The sequence below is a fragment of the Melozone crissalis genome, unplaced genomic scaffold, assembly GCF_028551555.1.
Source record: "Melozone crissalis strain CALT ecotype California unplaced genomic scaffold, PUWL_Pcris_2 ptg000027l_1, whole genome shotgun sequence".
Classification (NCBI taxonomy): Eukaryota; Metazoa; Chordata; class Aves; order Passeriformes; family Passerellidae; genus Melozone; species Melozone crissalis.
The window spans coordinates 78865451-78891261 of NW_026535805.1; the positions used below are offsets into that span (position 1 = coordinate 78865451).

Consider the following 25811-nt stretch of genomic DNA (forward strand, 5'->3'; position numbering starts at 1 on the left):
TAATCTCCCTCTTGCACTTGGTATTGAGAAAAGTGACTATTGATATAGGATCTGGTCTGCTGTCTTCATCAGCTTTAAGCCCACAATGTTTTCCTGCAAATGTGGAAATCCCAATTGATAACTTCCACTCAGAATTATCCAGCTCATACCATGCAACCAGCAGAAAAAACCTGCTTCTTCTGCTGCATGCTATTTGGAAATGAGGACACAGAGCACACACTTCAAATAATGTTGAACTCAAGTCTGAGAAAATAAAACAAAGCATGAGCTTGGCTCCATGAAATAAGAGATCTGAGTCCTGGCCAAAGAGCTTAGTGCCCCACAAGAATGACTCCTCCTGCAATGTTAGCTTGCAGTTAAAATGTGCTGTTTTCCTCTGGAGCCCTACGGAGTACATAACATCGCTGAAGCTTTCTGATGGTCACTATAAACCCCAAGACAGATGCTTTAAACCTCGTAGCTGCATGTCACTGTACTTAAACTGATATTTCCTGAAGATTTCAAATTACTTGCTGTGCTTTCAAATTACTTTCCTCCCTGCATGAGGAAACAGAAGAGAGCACTCCCAGGACAAAAAATACCCCAGAATATCATGGGGTTTCCTTGAGTAATTCTTGCACCAAAGGCTGTAGGAAACACACCTCTGGCCACTTCCTAATCACTCTCTTTTGGATAAGGGAGAGACAACTATGAACAATGTGCCCCTATTTCTACATAGCTGAATTACTCTAGAAGACCTCAATACAGAGGTAATCCTTAATTATTTTGAGTCTCCCCTTTATCAAAGACAAAGTGCAACAGACGACTGATACAAACCTATAAATAAATCTTACTAAAAATGAAAGAAAATAATTAGGACTGCAAGTTACCTTTAAACACAGAAACACTATATCTGTGGTAATTAGGTGGCTCTTTCTCCAAATTAAATACAGAAAAACAGACTCCTTAAACCAGGACTGAGTTCTATGCAGTTACTTTGGCAACAGCTCTGTCTTAGCAGATGCTACGTAATTGAATAATGTTTAGAGAAAAACACTTAAGGACTTCAAATTAAGAATACACACTCAAAAATAATGACTGGGTTTGAACATTTTATCTATGTGATTCTATACAACTGTGTTAGTAAAAGCGTGGCTGAAACATTACTTCAGGTTAACTGTTTGTCCTTTCACACTACTCACATCTACAGGCTTATCATCCGCAGCACGAGAAGCAATCAGTGTCCTTCCCTGCAAGTCAATGGTGAATTTTTCATCAGTCTGCTTTCTTTCAATTAAATTACAATCCAAATAGAGGGAAATGATCCCTGACTGCACGCTAATACCAAGCTTATGCCACTGCCGATCAAACAATGGATAAATTTCTCGACTCTTAAAAGTGTAGTGCAGTATATTTCCCTGAGAGGATTTGGTCATATACTCCACCACCTTTTTTGTACCATCCAGGAGGACAGAGATCTGAAAGCAAGACAAAATAAGATAAGTGGTTATTTAAAAGTTATAAGAAAGAAGCACATATATAAACCATATATAACAAAAATATTTCAACTACATATACTGGGCAAGAATTATGTTATGAAGCATTCTTTGACGTAACTTGGTAAATACATATCACCTATAAAACAAAACGCATTTATTTTATTTTGCAGTCTAAACTGAATAGATTTTGCTAAATTTCTGTCATTCCTGCCACAAATTATCAATTATTTCAGAGCAGTCTGTCTATTTCACATTAACTTTAGCTAAATCCATTAATGAAACATCCATTATTACGTGTGCCATATTACGTGCGCCATATTACGTGCGGGAAAAAAGAAACTTTTTGAAGGAATAAATCAAAGATGACTCTAACCTCAGGTGTGTCATACTGATTTAAAACTTGCCATATATACCAACGCTCTTTCTTGGTATTTCGCCGTACACGGAACGTAGCAACCAGAGAGTATTCTTCAGGAAGCCCATTTGGAAATACTTGCCTGGAACAGGAGGGAGGAAAAAGATCTCTTGTTATTCTTATACAAACAAGCACTGCTTAAAAGGAATGAACAGAAATAATACCTGGCAAAAACAAGAAGCCAAACACTCAGCATTCAGAAGTGTTTCTTCTCAAAAGTACAATTCAGTCTTTTTATAAGAATAAATGACTGAAAGTTTTTAAATTCATTTTCATTCTAAATTTTTTAGCATCTGTGATTAATATAAATAGGAGTCTAAAAAGAAATGATGCAAAGTGAATATCCCACATGAAAGTATTTTAAAATACTTCTTTTTCCAGTTTATTGCTTGGCATAGATAAATAAATTTTGTAGAGGATTTGTGGAATAATCCCGATCCTTGGAGACTTTCAAAACACAGCTGGACAGGGCTCATAATAACCTGCTCTAACTTTCAAGTTGGTCCTGCTTTGAGCAGGGATTTGATCCAGTGACCTCCATGGGCAATGACTCTGACATCTTGAGCATCAGAACAGTTGGACTTTTAGCAAGCTTGAAAACAAATAAGGAATGTGTTTTAGAACAAATTATTTTGTGTTGTTTGATTTTGTTATTACTTTCTCACCTAAGATGCATCAATGTCTCAAAAAAGTCTGACCTATATCACAGGATGCGCCTCAAGACCACTTCCATGAACTCTGAAAAGTCTGCATTTCACAAAAAATAAAATCTGTACCTCAACTCTGCAGACTTTGGCAACCATTAAATATACACTAATCCTCTACTAAATAAATTAAGATGGTACAATCAACTTATTTAATTTGAAGCTTCTGCATTTCAAATTATTTCTTTTTTAAGACAGAGGTAAGAAAATTAAAACCACAGATCTGTACACAACACAGGAGTAGCAAAAGCGTTCACATTGCTGTTTGCAATCAGCTAGCCATGGTGCAAAAAGCATTCCCTGGATCGGAGTTCAGGAAACCTGTGGACCCCCCTACGCAGCAGAAAAATTTCCTCCATTTTATTTCCCACAATCACATGAAGCAAATGGTTTAATTCTAAAAAAATACTGATGGGATTACAATTATAGAGCAATGTGCTATAAAGCTTTTCTTAAAAACAAAACAAAATAAAACAAACAATAAAGGTGGGGGCAAAGAAAGAACAAAGCACTACAGCTGATGAAACAATAGCCCCACAACCCTCCTAGACACTGTTGTACTTAGGAGCTCAGGAAAAATGCCTCCTGTGCAGAGAAACCTGCTCTAAATCCTGCCAAAGAGCTTCTTTAAGGACTAGCACCTATTTAAGTTTCTCATGTGGGAATCACACTTCTTTGGCTTATTTCCCACAGCTGATTCCTGTTTTATCCTCGGACCAAATTGGCTGCTGTCCCACATTGTTAGTGGACCCATATGCTGTTATACAGCTATAGACATTGGAATGTCAAAAGGCAAGGCAAAAGAGAATAGACTTGGCTGTACTTAGACCTAGATTTCATACTTTGTATTTCAAATATAGCATAAAGAACATGTTTCATGATTTATAAAAAAAATACCTTCACCAGAAATGAGTGTGTGACTGCAGAACAATAAACTATCTGGACATGGGATCAGCCCTATGATTTCCTGCACTCCAGGCAGGCTAAGGAGATGGTATCTCAGGTTTACAGCTGTAAGCTAGACAGGATATCTGGCATCTGATGTGGATGGGAGCATCTGATTAGCTCTCCAAAATCAATTAACTTTCCCAGCTAAGTTCCATTCTGGGGACACTGGGGAATTCACATTTATGGACAAAGGACAGACAGCTGTGGAAAAGAAATGATCAGAACTCTTCATCAAATGAAAAGAGGGGAACCGTGATTGTTACTGTAGGTCTGGAAGACAAGCAGAAGCAGTCTTTGGGCAAGGTGGCACTATTTTCTGCACTCCCACACCCACCCTCCACACCACTGCTTTTCACTGCATGCCTTCCTAACGCTTTCGCAGCCATCTAGATGTATGACAGTATTAAGTCTTCTAAAATTGTGTTTCTTTCAGAATTTTCTCAAATAAGTTTGGTTGTGTGAGTACACATGATATAAATTTACCTTCCTTAACTGTTTACCAAACGATTCAGGAAACAAAAGAAGAGCTAAGGTATGGGCCAGTGTTACAAAAACCAGCAGGAGCTCACTCTAACTTCCCTTACCTCTGAGCTGACAAAGAAAACTGTATTGAGAGAAGTGAGAAAAGCAGACAACATCAAATTAATTCCTAAGGACATGAACAATTGCAGTGAAGTCAACTAAAGAGGCAAGATTTAAGCAGAACCGGACCAAGGATAAATTCAGTTCGTTTCACAAAATAACTTAGGTAGGAAAGTACTTCTGGAGGTCAATGGATTTAACCCAGGGCTTAAAGGAGGGACAACCTGAAAATTATATCAGGTTACTGTAAGTACTGTCCTGCTGAGTTTTGGAAGTATCTAGAATGGAAATTATTCCAAAACTCTTCGAGACACTTGTTCCACTATCTGGCCAACAAAGAGCACAAATTTAATATACAACCACCATATACCAAAGATTTAACTTAACAGAAGCAGTATATTTATTCTGAGAAGAGTTATCATTGGTGCCTATATGAAGACTCCTTGGTGACCAAAAAATCATTAACAGATGCTTTAAAGTATACACTTCACAGTCAACCCTTCTAGCTAGATGGTGAACATGAAAAGGAACAAAATAATGGGATGAAATATGCAGAAAACCTGTCTGCTGTCTGGCTGTCTGCTACCATACACAATTTCCCCTACGCTCTTCCTCCCTAATCGGCTTCAAGTGACTGTAACAGAATATAAAAGCATGCATTGAGCACTGAAGTGACTGAGGTACAGATGATTAACAAGATACTTCAGTGATATTTAAGTATTATTACCATGGCATCTTCTACTCTGTAAAATCAGTTAAAAATCCTCAAAATTGGGCAAAGTATGTACATGTTTTAAAGAATAAATATAATGATATTTGATGAGAAAAATAAAAGAACAAACAGAAAAATGAACATAAAACCTCATGTTGGAACATGAGAAAAGCCAAACCAAAATTTCATGGAATACTGAATTTGAAATTCAGAAGTTTTGAATGTTTACTATATTGTTTCACCTGCTTACATCTACAAACATTTAAAACCTGAGAAAATTTATGAGGTATTTTGTACAGGGTGAAAACAATAAAGGAATGGCATCAAACATTAATAAAAAAATTCAAAAGCAAGTTGTTCCTCAACCCAAAAATCCCACAACCCAATATCCACAACTCAAAATATACTCCAACACAGAGTATTTAACCTTTCCACATGGCACAGTATAAAAACAATAAGAAAAGGAGAGACAAAAAGGGTGAAGGAAACCTACACCAAGCTCACCTCAAAGTCTACAGATGTACACACAGTACAAACAGAGAACATGAACTAAGGGTAGTAAATCATGGTGTCTACACCAAAAGCAGTAAGAGAGATGACAGGTTTTAAGCGAGTTATAATGTTACAGAAATATGGGTAGCAACTGTTAAGTGTGCAAATTTATCTGTAAAGACAAGACAAAAGAACTTAGAAATTAACACAGACAAGCAGATGAGGATATCCTTGACATCTGATCACTCAACCAGATGCCTTTTTGGACAACAGTGTCTCAACAAAATTACATCATCAGACTTGGGAGCAAAAAAATTGAGGTCTCCATGAAAAGCAAATATCCTTCTCAGTGGGACAACAACTAAGTTCTCCCATTTTTGTTTAATTTCCTTACCAAACAAGACATCCTTCCCAGATAACTGCTCAAACTTTTAAGAATATTAAAAAGGTTCCCTCTTCTTCTTCTACACTCAAACACTCATGTCTGCTGTGGTTTGTGTTGAATTCAATGCTGTCCAAGCTTACTATGTGTGACTGAAGCACAGTCAATGGCTTAGGCTCCTCTAGGGACATGGGCAATGTTCTGGCATCTCTGCACACATCTTTGAGTCACAATGGAACTTGGGTGGGAGTTACATGCCTGTCTGCTTAAGCCATGGTGCTTCTAAGCATGCCTGGAATTTATGCCCAGACGCCAGGGGAAATCAGTTGTCCAAAATTATTCATTTTAGGTGCCACTAGGGCTTGGGTGGTGCTTGAGAGTGGGCAATTTGAATTATTCTCAGACTCAGGTGCCCAGAGTCTGATTAAATTATACTTTAGGTGAAATTTCAGTAGTTTGATTCTCTCCCTCTGTCCATATTGTCAGTAATATATAATAAAAAATTCAAGTTGACGAATGGAGCACTGTTTTCTCAAAGCAAAGCACACCCTTGGTGGAAACTACTGAAAACAATAGCAGGAATTGAAACACATGAACTGAATACAGAGGTTTGAATTTACACCACCCTGGGCTGCTGGACTGAGATGTACTGCAAATTACAGAAGCCTCAGCTGGTAAAGTTGAGAAGACCATCAATAGCCAGCACGAAGTTTTAGATTGTACATAGATATGTTACAAATCCATACATTCAGGTCTTTCTTAATGTTTCACAGGTTGAAACACGAGGCAGATGCAGCCAGAATGGTAACAAACACACATGTTCTTGCAACAACTGTGTGCCACTCTATCAAAGCACATGTATGCACAGAATTGCAAAGGCTTTTGCTGCATTCTCCTCCTTTATACTGCATCAAATGTAGCCATAATTTTTCCTAAAAGCAGATGTATACTATGACTGTAAATTATGAGGTTACCAGAAGAACAGTTATAGGAATGCTGCGTGAACATTACCACTGCATTTGTTCATACCTTCCACTGTTTATAAAGATTAAGTATAGAATGATTTTTGGCAAAATATTTTATTTATTAATTAGTTTCCTCAAAAGTTCTGAAGTGCAGATACCAGCTGGAATTCCTAGTGCTAGCATACTAAAAGAAGTAATTATGAATGAATTAACTGTGTATTCACTGTGCTATAAACAGTTTTAGTTCTATCTTTGTAATACAGCATTGAGTTACCCATATCAAATTTAGTAAGGCAATCCTTTATTTACCTTTTGTTTTTATTTTTAAAAAAAGCACTAATGGAAAAGCAGTATCTATTTTTGAATCTTATGAACTCCAATTGTTCCATATCGAATGAGAATACACTACAGTATATGATAAACTTCCGTATTTACAAGTATCAATGAAGCCTCCAGCTCGCTGTATATCTTCCAAGAAGAGAAAGATGAGCCAACTTGCATTTCCTGAGAGTGAAGTGAGAGATGTTTTGAGTTTATGGCAAGACATATCTTTTCCAGCTGACATATACCATTACCTGGTATATGTCACTTGTAACATGACAATGTTACAATAATTTGGTGACCAGAGCTCAAGGAGTTGGTTTAAAAAACTTTCCTGTATTGGGTAATGATTTATTTCATATTTCATTGATGGAGACACTGAAGTGTTAACTTTTTAATGTTTGCACAGGGCTTAAACTCAGACCTGTTATGAATAAAAAAGTAAAGCTCAGGTGGACCAAATACAAAAGTCTCCACATTATTATTAATATTTCTACAACAAATTGCTATATTTTTGATTCTCAGTTTTTTTACCTAACTTGATTGGTACAAAAGGAGAACAGGAATCAACTAACTAGAACAATCTACCAAACCCATCCTAGAAAATGTATTTCAAATTCTTTTCAAATAAAAGCTGAGAACAGCTGTCTTTTCTGTCAGAATAAGAAATAATTTCCTTCCCATCCATCTTCCTCAAATCACTTTAAGATGCACTATATAGTTTCATGTTACATTAGGCCTCAAGTTGTTTTCATACGACACATTATATGATGCAACTCAAGGGAAACTATTCAGACAGCTTAAGAGTTATTAATTACTTAGGGAGAGCTCGACCCACTCATGAAATGTACTGCTGAAAGCAAAGCTGCAGATTATTTTAACATTGAGAAGAGAGATTTACCTAATATTTCATGTACTTTGGCACGTCTCTGCTTTCATTTACAGAACAGGTAACAACCTTAATGTACAGGTTGTTCAGGAATTTTTTGAGTGAAAGTCAATTGTATTGATATCAAAATTTTAAGAGCATTTGAAAAAACATTGGTTTTAAAGAGTCACAGAAATACCAAAATGGTTATGCCTGTGATTTTACCCTAGGGTTTCCAGCATTATCCTGAATCCTTATTTACAGGAATTATTGGTAAACTCCTGGCCCTAAAAGAAGTCAAAGGCCAGTCTTCCTCTGATTTTAAAGACGTCAGACTAACTGTCTGCTTTCCAATTTTAGCCTTTTTCTGTGTATTTTAAGTTTTCTGGGACAAAAAAAAAATAGTAATAAGTAATAAGAACAAGACAATTAAAAGCAGTAATATATAATAACGGATATTGAAAATACAACATTTTTTCTTCTCTTTTTCCCTAAGTAGAATTCTGCTGAGTTTTGATGAAGTTTTTAGAAATTTCAAGTCAACAAAGAATTTTGGAGTTTTATGTTGTGGAAGGCAGCTTTCAGCTCTTTTGATGAAGTGACACACTTGCTGGTTTGAGCAGCATGGGGCAGAGGGATATCAGAAAGTGTTGTTCAATTCCATGATTCAGGGTGGAGAGGAGATGTTTTCCCCTGTGTGAAAAAACTAGAGACCCATGTCTTTCTTTCTTTGTTCCCCATCTCTCAATTTGTTTGTTCTCTGGTCATCTAAGCAAAAGAAACACTCTGAACACAAGATCTCTGTTCAGCATAAGTCACAGCAACATCCATCTACACTGAAAATATAAAAATAACCAAGAGAAAATAATCTGTTTTGAACTCCAATCATTTCCTGTTGAGAATTATGATCCTCCTAGATATAGGAAGGCCTCATTCTGCTTTCGCTTTAGTACTGACGCGTAGAACTTTACACACGTGCATCCCATCCCCAGTTTTGTAATAGGTTTCTACTTCTGTGATTCGCTGTAGGGACTGAAACCAGCCTGCACTCATGAAAACCTGGTTTTGTTGTTCAGCATGAACATCCCAGAAAGCTTCAGTGCTTTTCCTTACTCAGAACCACACTAGTAAATTGATTGACCCTATAGAAAAATTTCCTTAGGGTCTGACATTCCTCACAAGGAACACACCAAAAAAAAGACCAAACTAAATTTTCCTCTTTGGAGATTATGGCAGAATCCAGAGAAGTGTGGTGATGTGTCCTTTTCTTCAGTGGGTTTGTGACTGTCTCCAAAGATAGTCTTTGTTAAAAATTTAAAACTAAAATGTGCTTAAGAGAATGGCAGAGATTTAAATTGTCTTCAGCTCATTCAAGACTCGCATCAATATTTTTGGCCTTTAGAGATTATGCAAAAATGTTACTTTTCTGTCCTAAATATCCTAAAATCAAACTGTGGATGGCAACCATCAGGAGGAGAGGACAAGAACTTAAATAGTTTCAGAGGAACTCTGGATATTTTTTCAACATCCACCCCTATATTTATTTTGACATTTTAGGAGCTGTTTTCTAACTGACATGGTCCTTCTGGTTAGCTACCAGAAATGGAACAAACACAAGAGGTCTAGTTATTAGAGTAGTCTGTTATTTGTCAGACTCTGAAGTCAATGAGATATTAAGTTCTTATGCTAAATATGATTATCTACTGTGGAATGAAATTATTCAGCTGATCAAGAAACCTTCTGATGATGTTAATGAAAAAAATTATGGTAACCTATGGCAGGCAACTGACAGAGAAAATTGCTCTGCATGCATTTTTATATGCTTCCTACCCTATAGTAGGAAGCAAGACCTACTGTATAGTATTCAATATTTGTGCATTTAAGTGGTTGCTGTTGCCTGGAAAAGTAAAGAAAATTCAAACTACAACAGACAATTTGTCTACTGGATGCCATGAAGATCGAGATAAAATGCATGTCATATTATGGAAAGGAGGGGTGACATCAGGAATCACTTAGCTTATATATCCACAGAACCTTCCCTGTTGGAGGAAGAAATCTAAGCACCCACTTGTCCAGATACCTAGAGACACTAACTGATTGCACAATGGTCTCTTTCGTTGGGTACAGAGGAGGGTGACTCAGCTTCAGCAGAGCTCCATGCTGAGAGACTCACACCCTTTTACTTCTCATGCTGGGGTTTTGGAAGGCACCTTGTGTGTTTCTGCATGACATCATGCTACCCAACCTAAAAACATTATTTCCATAGAACACTCAATTTCTTCCTGTTTAGTCTCCCCTCATCCCCATCCCAAACTTCGGGTAGCTTTTTACAATGAACCAATGGAACAAGTACTAGCGAAGTGAACTGCTGATTACACTTGGAACAGGCTCTCCCTTTCCTTCCCGGGTTCATTCTGCCAAGTCCTAGACAACCCTGGCTGATGGTAAAGGGCAAATCATCTCACAGGCCAGAGTCCCTCTGATGAAAATGCTGAGCACTCTCAGTGCTAACAGCATGGCTGGCAGTGGAAAGGGAGAGCCAGGACTGCTGTCTGGAGTGCAGCTGCACCAAACTAAGAGGTGCTTTTTTTGCTAACCCCAAATAATTGTCTGGATAACTAGCCTCCTCCTCCTCAGCATGCAGGACTGCCTATAAATAAACAAACTCATTCCTGGCTAAAGTTGCAAGCAAGCTGTGCTAAGAAGTGCATGAGAAAAACAGCACAGGCAAGACCAAAGACATGAGAGCCTACAACTCTGTTACAAATGGGTATATCTACCTGCCTTGGTTCCAGTCGATCTCCCCAAAAAAGAAGGTGTAAGTAGTGAAGATTGAGTTACCAACAGAAGAGATCTGATCCAAGTAAGAAAGAAGGTTAATGACACCAGATAGCAGGGTCAGACCCGAAAAAGTAGCTGTCAGCTGCAAGAGTGAAGCTACAGAGAGAACATGCTTTTGCTTTAACACCCCCTACACACAGCATGACTAGTCTATGCATATTTAAGCCTGGTGTTCTGCTTACACTTAAAAGGATAATTAGATAAATAAGATGCTCTTTTACAGTATATAAAAACTGTGAACATTCACAAATTTTTAGTGAACGAGTATGGAAAAGAAATTATCAAAAACCACATCAGAAGACTTACTAGCATTTTCAGAAACTGGAAATTATTTTTATTAAGTCTCAGGACTTAAACTGTATAATTAATGTCCAGTTTAAAAAAACAAAACAAAAAAATCCCAAAAAACAAAGAGTATATACAGTATATACAGCTTAGCCTGCAACTCTCACAATTTCTCTAATAATGACATTTTTTTAAGGTACAGATTAAATGGGGTTAAAAATAAACGCAGTTTAAAAATACCCACATAGCTATCTGCTGAGTCATAACTATATTTAACAGGATGGACCAAAGACCATCCCCAGTGATGGGGACTTGCTAACCCTGTTACTGTCAAATCGAGCTGGGGAGTGTCCAGGTATTCCCTTTAAAGTGCTAGGAGAGAAACAAAAATCAAAGCTTATAAAGAGAGCTGGGGCTTTGCATCTGACTCAAGACAGAGGTGTTGAGAGGATACCTCAAGTAGTGATACAGATAAGTCATGAAACATTTTATTTAGGTGAATTCTAAGCTTCACATGAAACTTGAAAGAACACTGAATATGACCGGGAGCCCTTCTCAGACTGGGGAATTAGGCTAGATGTCTTATATACAAGCAAGGAAGCTTAATATGGTAGGAATTCACAAACTTTCCTCAAAACAGTGAGGAAAGCTCACTGCTCCACAGCAGAAAAGAACTGTGCATTAAACCAATGCATCAGCTACAGCAACTTGAGGTTAAATCATCCATGCAATTTTCATGCAAAATAACAGAAACAAAATGAGCCATTATCATCTCTTTCAACACTACGACTGAGATTAGAGTCTGTACTGCTGATGAAAATTCTAAGAACACTATATTATGTAGTGTATATATCAGATTAGTAGACAAAAAAGTAAAAAAAGTTATAACAGTAAAGAAAATATTGCTATTATCACCAATATTTTTCATTAAATAAAATTGTAACATTGAAGCATGCAATGAGATGAAAAAAATATTTTGCAAGTTTTAAAAAGGAAGTATTTGGTTCTCTCATTACCCCATTACAAAACCTGCATTTTGATGAATTCACTCTTACCCTATAATTTACATGGTTGACAATGAAATTACATACCCAATACTATGGGAAAATACATTCCTAAGGAAAAGAAACTATTTACAGAATAGTTTATAATACAATCACAGAACCCCAGAATGGCTGAGGTTGGAAGGAACTTCTGGAGATCATCTGTTCCAAGGCCCCTGCTCTCGCAGGATCACCTAGAGCCAGCTGGGTAGGAGTAAACACTCACTTGTGTGGTAGAACAAAATCAGCACAAGCTTTTTGAAGAGATTACTTAATTGTAATTAAAAACGTTAGGGTGTTGGAAGAAATATATTCTTAGGCATAATATGAATTCATATGAGTATTTCTAACTTATTTTTAGGGAGAAAAAAAGAAGCAAAGGTATGTTATAACTCTTTGATCTTTCAAGAACTCTAATTGGTTAATGAGTCATGACTTTCCTTTCCACGAAATCATTTCAGCTATCTTGAATCACGAAGTGTTTTTTCAGTCCTCCTAACATTTTCACAATAAACCAATCTTAAGTTTATGTAATTTCCTGGTAGCATAGCATATCTGTCTCCACATACTAACAGTAATGCAATAATTTATCACTTTCTAAATTGAAAAAAAGTTCTCTGGAAAGAAAAATAGACTATTAAAAAAAGAAATTATTTCAAAGTTTTACTCCTTTTTGACTTAACAGATACCTGATGGCATTTCCTTTTCAGACATTCAAATCATCATATACAGCCTCATTACTAAAGTACTGCTAGAACTTACATTTTATATTTAGTCCTTTTCTAATACATTTTCTTCCAATGCCTCTATCCATATGATTATCTTATTAGTTACTGTCCTTATCATATATTGTTCACAGTTCATATTAGAATATAATGCCATATGCTAAACATTCTAATTCTCAGCAACTTATTCTCACAGGAGATATTTTAAGAAGTCAAACAAACTACTGCAATAGAAGATTCACATCCCAAATCTTCCTGTTTTCAAATACCACTTTTACCCATAAAATGAGTTAGCATTATCAACTAATTCTGAACAAGTCACTGCTAGATGCCCATCCTGAACAAGAGCAGTAATTTCACGCTGCAATTGCACATGCTGCACTTCAAAGTGCATCCACCACAGAGGGTCCTCAGTGCAAGAATTGGGCTGGAATGGCACTTCTTCCCTGCAAGCCTTGGCAATCAGTTCTCGTTACTGTATACACTCCTGGTGAATACTACTACACTTTTTGTTTATTTCATAGATTAATTTAAACTGGCAGTCACCTAGCACTCTGAACTGCTCCTGTAATAGACAGATCCAGTAACAGGAAAAAAAGGTGTGTAGAGTCATGGCCCCTCAATAATGTTATTTGTGTTGTTACTTCTCAGGAGTGGTGCAAAGCAAACCTCACGTGCTTTAACCAATTAATATTTTTGGAATATGCATTCAAAAGTATTTGAGTAAATCAGTACTGCTCACCATAGATTATGAGCACACAAATTTCTTACCAAACTCTCATAGAATCATAGACTCAAAGAATTGTTAAGGCTGGAAAAGACCTTCAAGCTCATCAAGTCCAACCTAGCACCACCACCATGTCCACAACAAATCATGTTCTCAAGTGCCATAGCCATTTGCCTTTGTACACTTCCAAGGACAGGGACTTCACCACATCCTGGGCAGTCTGTTTCAACGCTTTACAAAACTTTCAGTGAAAAAAAATTCCGCACATCTAATCTAAGCAGAACTCTCAGCAGAGTTCACAAAGAAAACTGAGTAAAAGAGGGAAATTGAAGTTGATCAAGAGCTTCAACATTAACATTTTTAATATAGGTGTATCAAAAATTAGTAGTCTAATCCCCAAAAATGAAAGATACATGAATTTTCCTATGAAAATTAGAAGCACAATGCCATATTAGGAACAATAATCAATAAGTTATTCAAAGCCTAAACTGTCATGCCAAATCCCAGAGTATTTTTAGGATTTTTTTTAATAGAATTTAGAGATACTGGAACTAGTCACACTGACTAAATCCAAAAATAACATGATCTCTTGCATGTGGTTCTGTTAATATACCAGTAACTGTACATCTTGTTTCTATAGATTACAGATTGTTTCTCAAGTTGAAGTTTATTAAATCATTCCAAGTTTTGAAATGAGTTTGCGGCATGACAAACATTCACTTGAGACAGGCAAGACTGCAATCAGCAAACTCTCAGTGCTTAGGATTGAACTCAAATTGATACCCAGACCTCTAAGTGAAAAACCCAGAACATGGACTGTACTGTCCATTCAAAATCCAAGAAGTATTTTTAAAAAATTGTTAATTTATCTCTGTAAACAAAAAAAATACTTCATAGAATGATGATAAAAACTGCAAAGAGCAAACCACATAGAAATGCTAGAGGCCAAAAATCTTTCAGAACCAAATGAAAATAAATGAAAATCAGGGTAATGAAAAAAACACCAGGCAGTTTCACTGTGAGACAGACCATGAACTATTTTTAGGTATAAAACCTAAAAACTCAGAGGCAAGATGGAGGAAGGGTATGATATCTCTATGACATGTTTAAACAAAAAGCCCCAGTATAAACACAGATATAGCAGCACAAACGTATTTTTCTAGGTGGAACTTTAGTTAAGAGGAGAAATGCCTGACAGCATAGCTAAAGCAAACTAGATTACACAGTGTTAAATCACAAAAGCCAGGAAAAGAAAGATCTGATTTATTACAGGGTTGTTTGTTGTTTTGGTTTTTTTCCTCCGCCTGCTGATAAATTACTTTTGAAGCACGTGGCACCATTGCTTCAGCTAGAAAAATTATATGCATTTTATAAAGACACTTGAATCCTCTCAGCTCAATCAGCAAAACCGATAAATGATCATTCAGTCTCTATATACAACATAATGGGGCTACAGTGCGTCCTCAGCTGCGTGCATTATGCCCAGTACATATCATTGAATTCTGTGTGGTTGCTTATTGCATGGCTGCAGATACCCACAGCTATTCTGGTTTTCCAGAAAACTTCATCTGTACTTATTTTGCAACCATGCTTTTGTTCTAAGACTATCAAACGCAGACCTTATTAAAGACTTAGATCTGCATCCTCCCTGTACTCGTTTCTAACAGATTTTTCTTCAAAAAAGGTGGCCAAGACAAACCAAGAAAACACTGAAAAGATTTTAAAAATCAGCATGTTTGGCAGGGAGTAAGAGGCATGTAAACTTTTCTGAAAGTTCCCCACACTCTGGAATCACTTGAGGCTCCTTCAGTTAATGTACTGGTAAATTGAACAACCTTCTTCAGAATTTGTGTCCAAGTTTTTGAACAAGGGTCATTGAGAAGCATCTAGATTAATTTCTCCTGCTGAATGTAGAAATCAAATAACACAACAACTTTGTCTTGCAATTGCAGTATCTATGAAAATCTATGTTTTAGAAAACTGAAACATAGTTTTGGCATCCATTTCAGATGAAAATAGAAAGGAATTCCCTACAGGAATACATAGCAAAAGTGAAATTGCAGATGCTGCTGTTTCAATCAGAACACTGGGATTGTTTTCCACAGCGCAGGTTAAACCATTAAAAACTCAAGGTAGAGTTTCAGGGTTTGTTTTAGCTAAAGGCAGTGCTGCTGGGGTTGGGGGCAGCCTCTCCTGCTCCTTCCCCACTGTGGCTGCTCAGATAGCACAGCCACAGGGATCAGCCACCAGCTGAACAGAGAGGCTGATGCTGATGTGGAGGAAGTGAGATGAGGCTGAAAGATGGAGATGGGTGTTGTGAAAGCAAGCTCCTAATTTTATTCTCTTCCAAATAATATTTCTGGCTTTGTTTATTTGATTTTGTTTATGGCCTGCCATGAGGCTCATGGGATTCCACACAAACACTGCTTGCCTCCTGCCCACTCTGGCTGTGGAGCAGTGCCCTTAAAGCGCACACCTCACAAAAGCCTCTTCCCTTTATTTGCAAGTGCTTTACAGCAAGAACATCATCACTAGGAAATAAAAGGATGAACACTGCTTCATCCAACAATGGTTTACCAGTTCAGCTGGTATGACACCGCTCCACTGAGTGTTCCACTCTCAGGGGAACACAATACAGATCAAAGAATTCTAATTTGTTACAGACAGTAGCTTGATTTAAAAAGATTTTCTAACTCTCTGTTCCCTCACAGTGTGCTTTTAATCTAAGTGCTATACATTTTTAAATGTACTCTTCCCCTCTGCCACCTCGGTCTTTGCCTTTGTTTTCCCAATTCTTTCTGCATAGTAAATTACATGTTATATTGTAGGATGATTCAAACTAATATGGACATCAAAATCCTTTAATACCTGAATGTTTAATTTTATAAAAATTGCCATATTGTACATTTTCAGGTAGAAACAAGTCCCCAAATGCAGAAAGACATTGACAGGTGATTATTCTTTAAAAGAAGCATTGGTCTGTCATTTTACATGGTAAGAAGCCCCATTTTTGTCCTTAGCTGTGAAATGAAATAATTGGTATTTACAAGGTGGGTATAACACCAATTTCATCTTTCAACAGTAATCACTGTATTTTCCTTCTTTTTAATTTCTGAAATAGAGTAAGTGTTGAAGTTTCTGGAAATAAACACAAAATATACTATTTCAGGATAAAAGAAAGTTTGAATCACTACAGTTTCTGATCCACTGCTTTAAAAGACCTGAAGAAACATCAGAAATTGTACTACATTCAGGCTCCCACACTCAGGAAGCAAATTCCAAAGGCAAGGCCTTTTTCTTGAAAATACCCTGCAACTAAAATACCAGACATTTCAGTCTTAGCATTGTTGGCTTCAACTGCTCAAATGACCTCAAATAAATGTGTGATATAGTAAAGGAGAGGTGTTTTCTTGCATAACCATCTAATATTTTAATAGACCAAAGGTTAGCAGGATTTAGTGTGAGCATAGATAAAAGCTGGTTTGAATAATTGTAGCTGCTGTCTCAAAACTGGGATAATACCTCATTGCCATTTTCAGTCACATCACGCTTTAAAAGTCTTCAATGAATTGTTTTGGAAATCAGTGATTATCATGTGTATCTATTCTATACCATTTATAAGAAAAATGTATCAAACTTCCTAAAATGCGTCTTAAAATGTTTTTCAAGAAGACTGTTGAAACTAACTCTGATGTTCGAAACAAATGCCATGTGCAAAAATAATAAAAAGTCATGCCCATGAGGATCTTCTTGGAGAGCTGAAGTTTATGAAAGGAAGCCAATATTTTTTAGTTTGGTGAAGAGAGTGTTCTCAGCAGATACAGCCAGAGAACAGACAGCAAAGCAAATGGTTGCAAAATCACATCGAGATATGTGGCTCTGGGAAAGCAAATTGCTGTCTGTGAAAAGGCTTCTAACAGTGAGCACAGAAACCTCCTCACCTGATGCCAGCTGTGCTCTAGGAAAATGGAATTCCCTCCACATTTTTTTTGCAATTAAATGCTTAGCACTAAAAACAATCAGAAAACCCCACATAAATATTATTCATCACCAATTTCTGTTCTTAGCAGAAAGAATCCTCCTGCCTGGAATTTACTGAGGCAAGTGGGAACAGTATTTCTTCCTCCAGAAACAAGACATCCCAAGGAGGTGAAACACTTTCTCTGAAATATGACCCAAGCCACAGCTCTTCTGGCAGCAGTGAGTAACAACTTTGCTGGTGGAGCTCATAGTCCAAATACAGTCAAAATCCAAGCTCCTTTGTAGTATCTTACAAAGAAAGGGGAAGAATTCCTAAAAGAGTCGTGAGAGCAATCCCAACTGCTGTAACCCAGATCATTTAACAGCCAGCTATGATAATCTCCTCAGCAAATTAATATGGTTTGTCAAGCCAAACAAACTACAAAATAAGAAAGCTGTGACTGTGCCATGAAGATTTGCCAATCATGAACATGCATTTCAAAAACATTCTGAAACTCAGCCGAAACCAGCTTATTATCTCCTTTATTGGTGCTTTAAGAAAAGGAAAAAAAAATGGCCCAGCAGCACCTCAGAAAATTGCGAATGAGGAGCAACTGATGTCTGATACATCTTTGGAGAAAGACAGTGAAATAAATTTATCATAGAGCTATTTAGGGCAACTGAAGAACAAAGATTAGCCTAAAAGGTTTCATGTCCAGAAGGACTGAATACTGCTGGCAGGTCTAAAGGAATGCCACCAGCACAGAGCCCTGTTCTCCTTTATCAGCAAACTCTGTGCCACACTGGAATACACTACATGGGCAGAACATGTTAAAGTCTGGAGAAGAAATATGACTCTATAAGGTATTTGTTGAGATAAAACTAAACCATTATATAGTTACTATTTTTCTATGATTCTGTGGTGTGATTATGACTATATAATTAGACTGTCTGCCTAACAGTACTTTACTACAAGTTTATGACTCAAAAGCTCTGTTACACTGCTTTCCTCAGGAATAAGTTCTGTTAAAGTTCACTGAGAACTTCAATAAGCAATTCAAAGTTTTAATAAGAAAAGTATTACTGGCATTACATTAATATTTTACAGTCATTTACATAAAGCATAAGAGCTACCCATCTGCTATCACAAGACAAAGTATATACAGAACTGTGCCACAAAAAAAAAGAAAGACCTACAGCTGAAGTCCAACATAAATAAACATAATCAATTTACCAAGCTGACAGTGCATTGTAAATTATTTACAACATATAAATAGGTGAAACACTACTCCAGGTCCATTGAAAAAAACCAAAATGGCATCAGAGAAGAAAAATGGCACAGCATAGCTTTCTATTACCCACACTACAACTGAATGAATGAAATGCAAGAGGAGATGTGCCAAGTTACTTGATACTTGCGAGTCAGCTTAATCAGATACTCTCAATTTCCTGAAGGATGGATAACAAACACTGTTCTGCTGCTTACTGCACACCACGTCTACTGAAATATTTTCTGAGGCAGAATGATCCCTAAAGCCGTCTAATAACACAAGGGGTCTGGAACCACACAACCCGACATAATGTAAGAGAAGTACGTTTAAATAAAAATAATTAATTAAAAGATCTTGTACATGGGTAACTGAGATAGTAAATTATAAGGTTATGATGACAGATACCCAAGTTTCTGACTATCCTTTATTGTAACCCTACCATTTAAAAACCCAAAACTCAACTTTGTGCTCCTCACTGCCATCTGCCCTTAAAGAGCCATCCTAAAAGTTCAGAAAAGTTTAAAAAGCAACACACTTAAAATTTTAAAAAACTATTTGTCCGAAGTATTCTCTCAATACCAGAAAAACATTTTATATTCAACAAACTGAAATAATTAAGAACAGAATTCATCTTTTAATGACATGCATTTGTGTGAAGAAAGGTTAATAAAGGATGAGCAAGATTATTTCCATGAATAACAAGGATTTAATTTTAGAAATTCTGCAGTGCTTGCATGTTATTGAAAACCATTTTAACCCTTTCATTGTTCAGGAAGGCACATGTATGAGGTACTACTTACTTGCACAGCAAGTTGACTGAAAATCTTATCTCGTACCTCATTATCATCAATAACACAGTATTAATTTTCTGCCCAACTATATTCATTTTTCTGCCTAATTTTATTCATATATTAGCACTGATATGCATTTTATTAATCATCATCTCAGTTGCTTCATCCAGCTAAATTTTTCATCCATTAGAGATGCATATTTCTAGGGAAAACTAGTAAGATTTTCTCTTTCATTTTACTTTAATGGGGATACACAGAATAAAATAACAGGGACAGTGAGGAATGTGAGAACCAAGAGACCACGAAAGCCAAGCCACCTCCCTCCCAGGTTTACCCCTAACTGAAATTCTTTAGCCCCTGCCCAAGTTACACTGAAAATGGGGAAAAAACAGATAGCCATTTTTCTCTCCTTTCAAAAAGCTGATGACATAAAATATAGGAAAAAATATATAGTAAAAAAAAAAAAAAATAAGCCAAACAAAACAACCATTGTGACTTTCCTTGCAATAGCTGGTAGTTAGGGCTTTGCTAGGTCATAGCTATCAGCCATGGTGTGAATTCCCCATTTTCATTGCCTTCATTAATAAACTGTTTTCAAAAGAAGAAAAAAAAGACAGTAGTATTCAGGCCTACTAAATAAAGCTAAGAAAAAAGCTTTATGTTTTTTAACCTCAACATGACCTCTCAGACCACTTCTGAAACCACTCAGAAATTCTTAGAAATCAATACTTTGAATCAAGAGTTTTACCTCAAAGTAATATGAATTTTAAATAATTAACCCTTTTGCAATTTCTATCTCATCTCTGTTCCATTTTTGGCACTAATTTTCTCACTGTTTCAAAATAAAGTCGGCTCACAAGATGCATTTCTTAGCCCTACTCAGGTTCTTATTCCTAAAGGAAAATTGCTCCACATGTTTTGTTATTGCTTCAATTTTCTACCTTTCTGTAGTTTCATGTTTCCCTCAAATTCCCATAAATTGGATTAAAAGGCTTGTAAAAAAGGAAAATTTATAAAAAGGAAAAATTAATATTTTTTTAAAGGAAAGTTTTCTTACTAAAAATCTCTCAAAATAATTTTTGGTAAAAACATTTATGGGTGGTACCTACTATGTCCTGTTACTCTTCTAAAGACAATCTGAATGATATTGGAAAGGTCCTAATAAAAGAAGAGCACTCTTTGTCTCAAGTAATTTTGTCCATTCAATTTTCCTTCCATAGCATCCAATGTATTTTAAAAAAGAGACAGTGATTAGTTTAATTTTGCACAATTACACAAGCACAAAAATTTGCATTTACAGTATCTAATATATCAGAAAAACTGAAAGAACCTAAATGTTCTAAATTGCTAGATGAATTCTTTCCGTAGTCACACTCCTCCCACAAAGATCATTTGTTTTGTGTCTGGTTGCCTCCAACTCTGCTCTTCTTCCTTCCCCCTGGCCTCATGCTGCTCACAGACCCTCTGTGCTATGCCCAGGATCCAAGCAAAGGGGAAGTCCAAGGGCCAGGTGTGTTTTTTACCAGGCAAGCTGGAGCCAGACCTCTTGCAAGAGAAAATACCCAACCTGAAGACATGGGAATACAGTTGCTTCCCTCGTCATCGCAGGAACACGCTGTACAGAAACCACAGTCCCATGACTCAGAGCACATCTCAACCAAGAAGCTCTGAGATGATCCTCTCTCTCCACTGAGCTCAGGGAACTTGAAACTACATTCCTAACTGCTTCTTGACATTTCCTTGTCCCTGTGCAAACTGAAGTCCATCCAATCCAATTGTGCCCTGATCTCTTTCACTCTCCTGTTGATTTTTCGTGCAGTCTCTGCTTTTCATCCCACCCTGTGCCAGAATAGGATTTTGCCTACTTTCTCCTGTACACCTAATGCCCACTATTCTGTTGCTGCTGAAAGGCAAAATGTGAATACCAGGAAAATTTAAAAAAAATAGCATTCAAGGAAATGGTGATACTCTCTCTCTTTTTAATCTTGACAGCAGTAGTGAGAGAGAGGACAGACAACTTCACTGAGAGGAGATTAGTATAATACTTCCTGTCATACTGTCATACCATGAAAGTTATATGTTTCCTTCGTTTTATAAATATTAATGTATTAACAGTGGAATTTTCAGTATTAGAATCACGATTTGAGAAAGTACTATTTACAATTAACTTACTACCTACGTACTCCCAGATTCCAGAAGGATAGCACACCAAAATCAAAATGCTTCCCACAGAACAAAATTGAAAAAAGCCTAAAAACAGCCATACTGCTTTCTGTGGCGTTCTTTAGATGCATGTTCAGTGATCCAGTTAATTAGTAGCATTGAGGCTGAGCTCTATCTTTTAAAAGCTAAGCATGAAAATAGTGTCTTACCTTGTATCTCTAATGAGAGGTGCACTTCCCAGTTTAAAGCAGATCTTTTCCCCACCACAAGATGTTTGCCTTAAAGAAAAGCTTTCTGCCAGATCAAACCCTGTAAAATAGAACACAAAACAATACAATTATAATGGAATTTAAATACTGTAAGTAAAAAATCATTTTTAGCATACTTGAATACAAGTATATTAGCATTTCTAGAATATAGACAGATAAGATATTTTGAAAAGTAGAACGTGAAGTCAGAAAAACTTTCAATATTTATTTTATTAGAACTATTCATGCAAAATTCACTTGGGTAGATGACTTTAAAACCTGAAAAATTAATTTGCTAGTTCTTTTATCATCTGAATTGATAAGAATGCAGGATGATCGGAAAAACACATGGAAATTAGCGTGGCTGCTGAACTTGAACCAATATTTTTGGGGAAAAACATGTTCTGGGATGCTGTCACCTTCCTGGGAGGAGCAGCAGCTTTTGGTGCTTGGGGATGGCATTCTGTCCTAACCTTTCAATTTTAAAGCCAGCTTCAGTCAGACTATAATTACATCCAGCAAACATTAGCAGCTAATTAATACAGATATCCATATTAGCTTGGTCATTTACCTGATACACCATGACTGTCTCTGTTGATTTGTTTGAGATGACGGGAAACAGTTTTCATTAAAGGACACACAGCACCTTCAAGAGAACACAGTTTAGTATCTATGGTAAAATGGTATCAAACTAACAGAATTGAACAAACTATCATGGTAGTTTTGGTAATATTGACAGGAATGTTTCTTTTTGTTGCTTTAGGATATGAAAAGCAGCAATAAACCAAATTACACAATCTAATCAAAAGCAAATTTTATACTACACTTCCAATAATACAAGCAGATAGAATTTTTATCACATTTTAATTCAGCTGCCTGTGGTTAAAGTTCATATAAACATTAGCCAGAAGAAAACCATTAAATTCTTACCATGCTGTTTCCATTTATAACACTCTATAAAGCAGTACTATCTGTTCCAAGTTCTTTTTGTATTTCTCACTGTGTTACTAGAAAATATTTTCCCCCATTCATGAATATGAAACAATATTGTATTTTGGGGAAAAAAAAGCACAAAAATTAAGTAGGGGAGTAGTCTGGACCAAAGTATTTTGGTAAGCAAACAGAATGTTCTAAAATTTGGAACACGGTAAACTGAGGTTAAATCTAACTGAACCCTTAGATAAGACACTGTATTATTAATATGCAATATTAATTATTATTACTTCTTACTTGCACTAAGTCCTTTATGCTTTTTTTTTAATAGATATACAAGGATGTCCACTTTTAAGAAGGAAATACAGGAAAATGTCGCTTTTGTGCAGGAGTCTGAAATAAGGCTTGCTATTTAACAAGTTTTGCAAATAGCCCTGCTAAATCCTAAAAAAAAACCCTAGTAAATCAAAGATGACAAGTTGTGATATTTGGCCTGTCAAGCACAGAGCTTTGTGAGCTAATGCAACTGAAAACATGTCCAAGGTGTATCTGAAGCTGCTGAGCAATGAAGGTCAAGGCACCTTCTATACCATTAGTTCAATTAAAAAAGTAAGGAATGTCCTACCATTAACCTGGAAATTATCTATATTTGACTGTTTCATGAGAGCATCCAGACCAAACATTAGTCTTAAAAATAGCTTAATTTGTAATCTTAAAGAATGTGAAATTTTTCATTCATTCTGTAGTTATGTAGACAGCATATTTTCCTTCAAAACTCTTAAATGCTATTAAATATATTTCAGAATTTGATCTCAATTAAGAATGGCTAATTGGAAATAACTAGTAAAAGTGACAATATATCATATAATACAGACATAAAGATATGCCCTGATAATATGTTTAATGAAAGCTATGTCAACTATTTAAAGAACAGACTGGATGAAACACTTTTTTTTTTTTGTAAGATTCATTAAGTTCCATGTGCTTCACATGTAAAATTACAGTTACAACTAACAATTGACTACTACAAGTAACATCACAGATAAATTAATTTACTTCTAAGGCTCTCAGAGAATAAATTTTTTCTTTCCCTCATACAGATCCATAAATACGTGGATATGCATGTTTTTCCCTGTACAGATAGAGTTTCATGATAAAAGAGATGAAATATATGTATGAAAAACTCCGTAAATTCCCATTCCCCAGAAAAGACACTGAACTGTAAAGAATATTCATGTTGAAAACTCTGAAGTGAAATCTTTCATCATTCTTGGTTAGCAGGAAGTTTTATACAGTGAGAAAAGCATTTGCTGGAATTACACAGTAACACAGCAATTTCAATACACCAGTTGATATATACACACATGGCACAGAAACAGGTTCACCTTAGATACCCTTTAGTTTACAAACCTCAAGCTTCAATCAAATACAGATTATTGAACTATAGAATTCTATACACAGCCACTCTAAACCAATGAATGCTGTTAGGGTACATTTACATAACTATAGCTCTAAGAAATAAGCTGACATAAAGGAAGCCATTTATGGCTGAAGTCACAAAAGAATGTCAGACATACATGGACAGATGTTTTTTCTTAAATCAACAGGTTTCCTAAGGGCCTTTTTCAAAAATATTCAATAAATTTCAAGATAGATTCTCTTTTTGGTTAAATTCTTGGCAGTACTTATAAGAGCAGACAAAGAGTATTTATTGCTGATTTTACCCTAAACTGATGTAAGCTTTTGAGAACTTGGGACACAAGTGTGGTTTTTTTTTTTCCCCCAGCATTAACTTACATGAGTGTTGAGCAGTGAAAGACTAGAAAGTTTGAGCCTATTCCCCACAGCCACTTTCTTCCAAATAAAGACTCAAGCCTTAATTTTTGTGCTATCCAGATGATAGCGATGATTCCTCACATGCCACAGACTGGACCATGGACCTATTTTTATCAGTGGCACAAGAGTCACAGCATAGGCAGGCCATTTAAGTGTTAGTTATTTATTTGTATTCCACATCCCCAAAAGAACTGAAAGAGTTACATGAATCTTCTATTGCACTCCTTTAGTTCAGTGCTATTCCTTCTACCAGAGAGCTAAGGGAAAACGCTCAAATAACAAGACCAAACTCTCTCCATACCATGACTGACAACTTTCATTACTATAGAGTGTTGAAAACTCTTTCTGCAGTTACAGCTTGTATAGTTAACCTCTTCCACGATTTTTTTGACTGCTAGCAAATCCTTAAATTTTCTTTAGCCTGAGACAAAACAGGCAGTTTGCCCATTCAACATGTGGGCAGCTGAACGACAAGGTCTACATGAAGACATTCAGGAAAGAAAAAGAACAAGATAAACACTTGCTCTTAATCCAGTGGGAAATCATGAATCTACCTGGCCTGTTAAAATACATTATTATAAAATTCATGAAATAGTAAGAAGAATAAGCTTACATTTATGCACTAGATTGCCCTGCACATGATAAAACTGCATCTGTGTAGACTGAAATAAAAAATTCATATTAAACCAGTGATATCATAGGTCAAGTTAACGTATCTTTAAATTAATGATATCTTTACCTATCCATAAAAAAAAAAGTTGGCCTGGATCTTTATAAAACAATGAGTTCCAGCTATGAGCTTATTAATATAAAATCAATCCAATAATCTTGAAAATATCGATTTATTCAGACCAAGCAGGTACATCACAGATCATTGTCATCTCCCTCATTACTAAGATTAATAAGAATTTTTTGGGTTTTTTTTCTAATAGCATAATTTAAAAAAAAAAAGGCATTGCATTTAGACATATCTGTTGCAACATGCAATGGCGCATTCCAAATTCCTGGAATGATCAGGACACCTGTTGAAGCACACTGCAACTTCCATCTAGGCAACATGCTCAGCTTTCCATTCCATGCAAACAAGGACAAAAGAGACTGTGGTGTGTGCCTCAGTCTCC

General features: G+C 36.2%; 1 protein-coding gene across 4 annotated transcripts in view; it reads right to left on the minus strand.

The window, feature by feature from the left end:
* Positions 1-25811, minus strand: part of COL19A1 (collagen type XIX alpha 1 chain) — a 177925-nt gene that overhangs the window by 144758 nt on the left and 7356 nt on the right. For 3 of the 4 annotated variants that reach the window (XR_008483184.1, XM_054279127.1, XM_054279129.1), the window contains exons 3-6: positions 22493-22567; positions 21883-21982; positions 1852-1975; positions 1182-1457 (exon numbers count right to left, since the gene is read on the minus strand). Coding sequence is in view for 3 of the 4 variants with exons in the window: in XM_054279127.1 (XP_054135102.1) it covers positions 1182-1457; positions 1852-1975; positions 21883-21982; positions 22493-22567 (575 nt within the window). In the remaining variant the exon portion in view is untranslated. Of the gene's footprint in view, positions 1-1181; positions 1458-1851; positions 1976-21882; positions 21983-22492; positions 22568-25811 lie in introns of those variants that run through there. The other variant, XM_054279130.1, reaches the window with a different exon arrangement.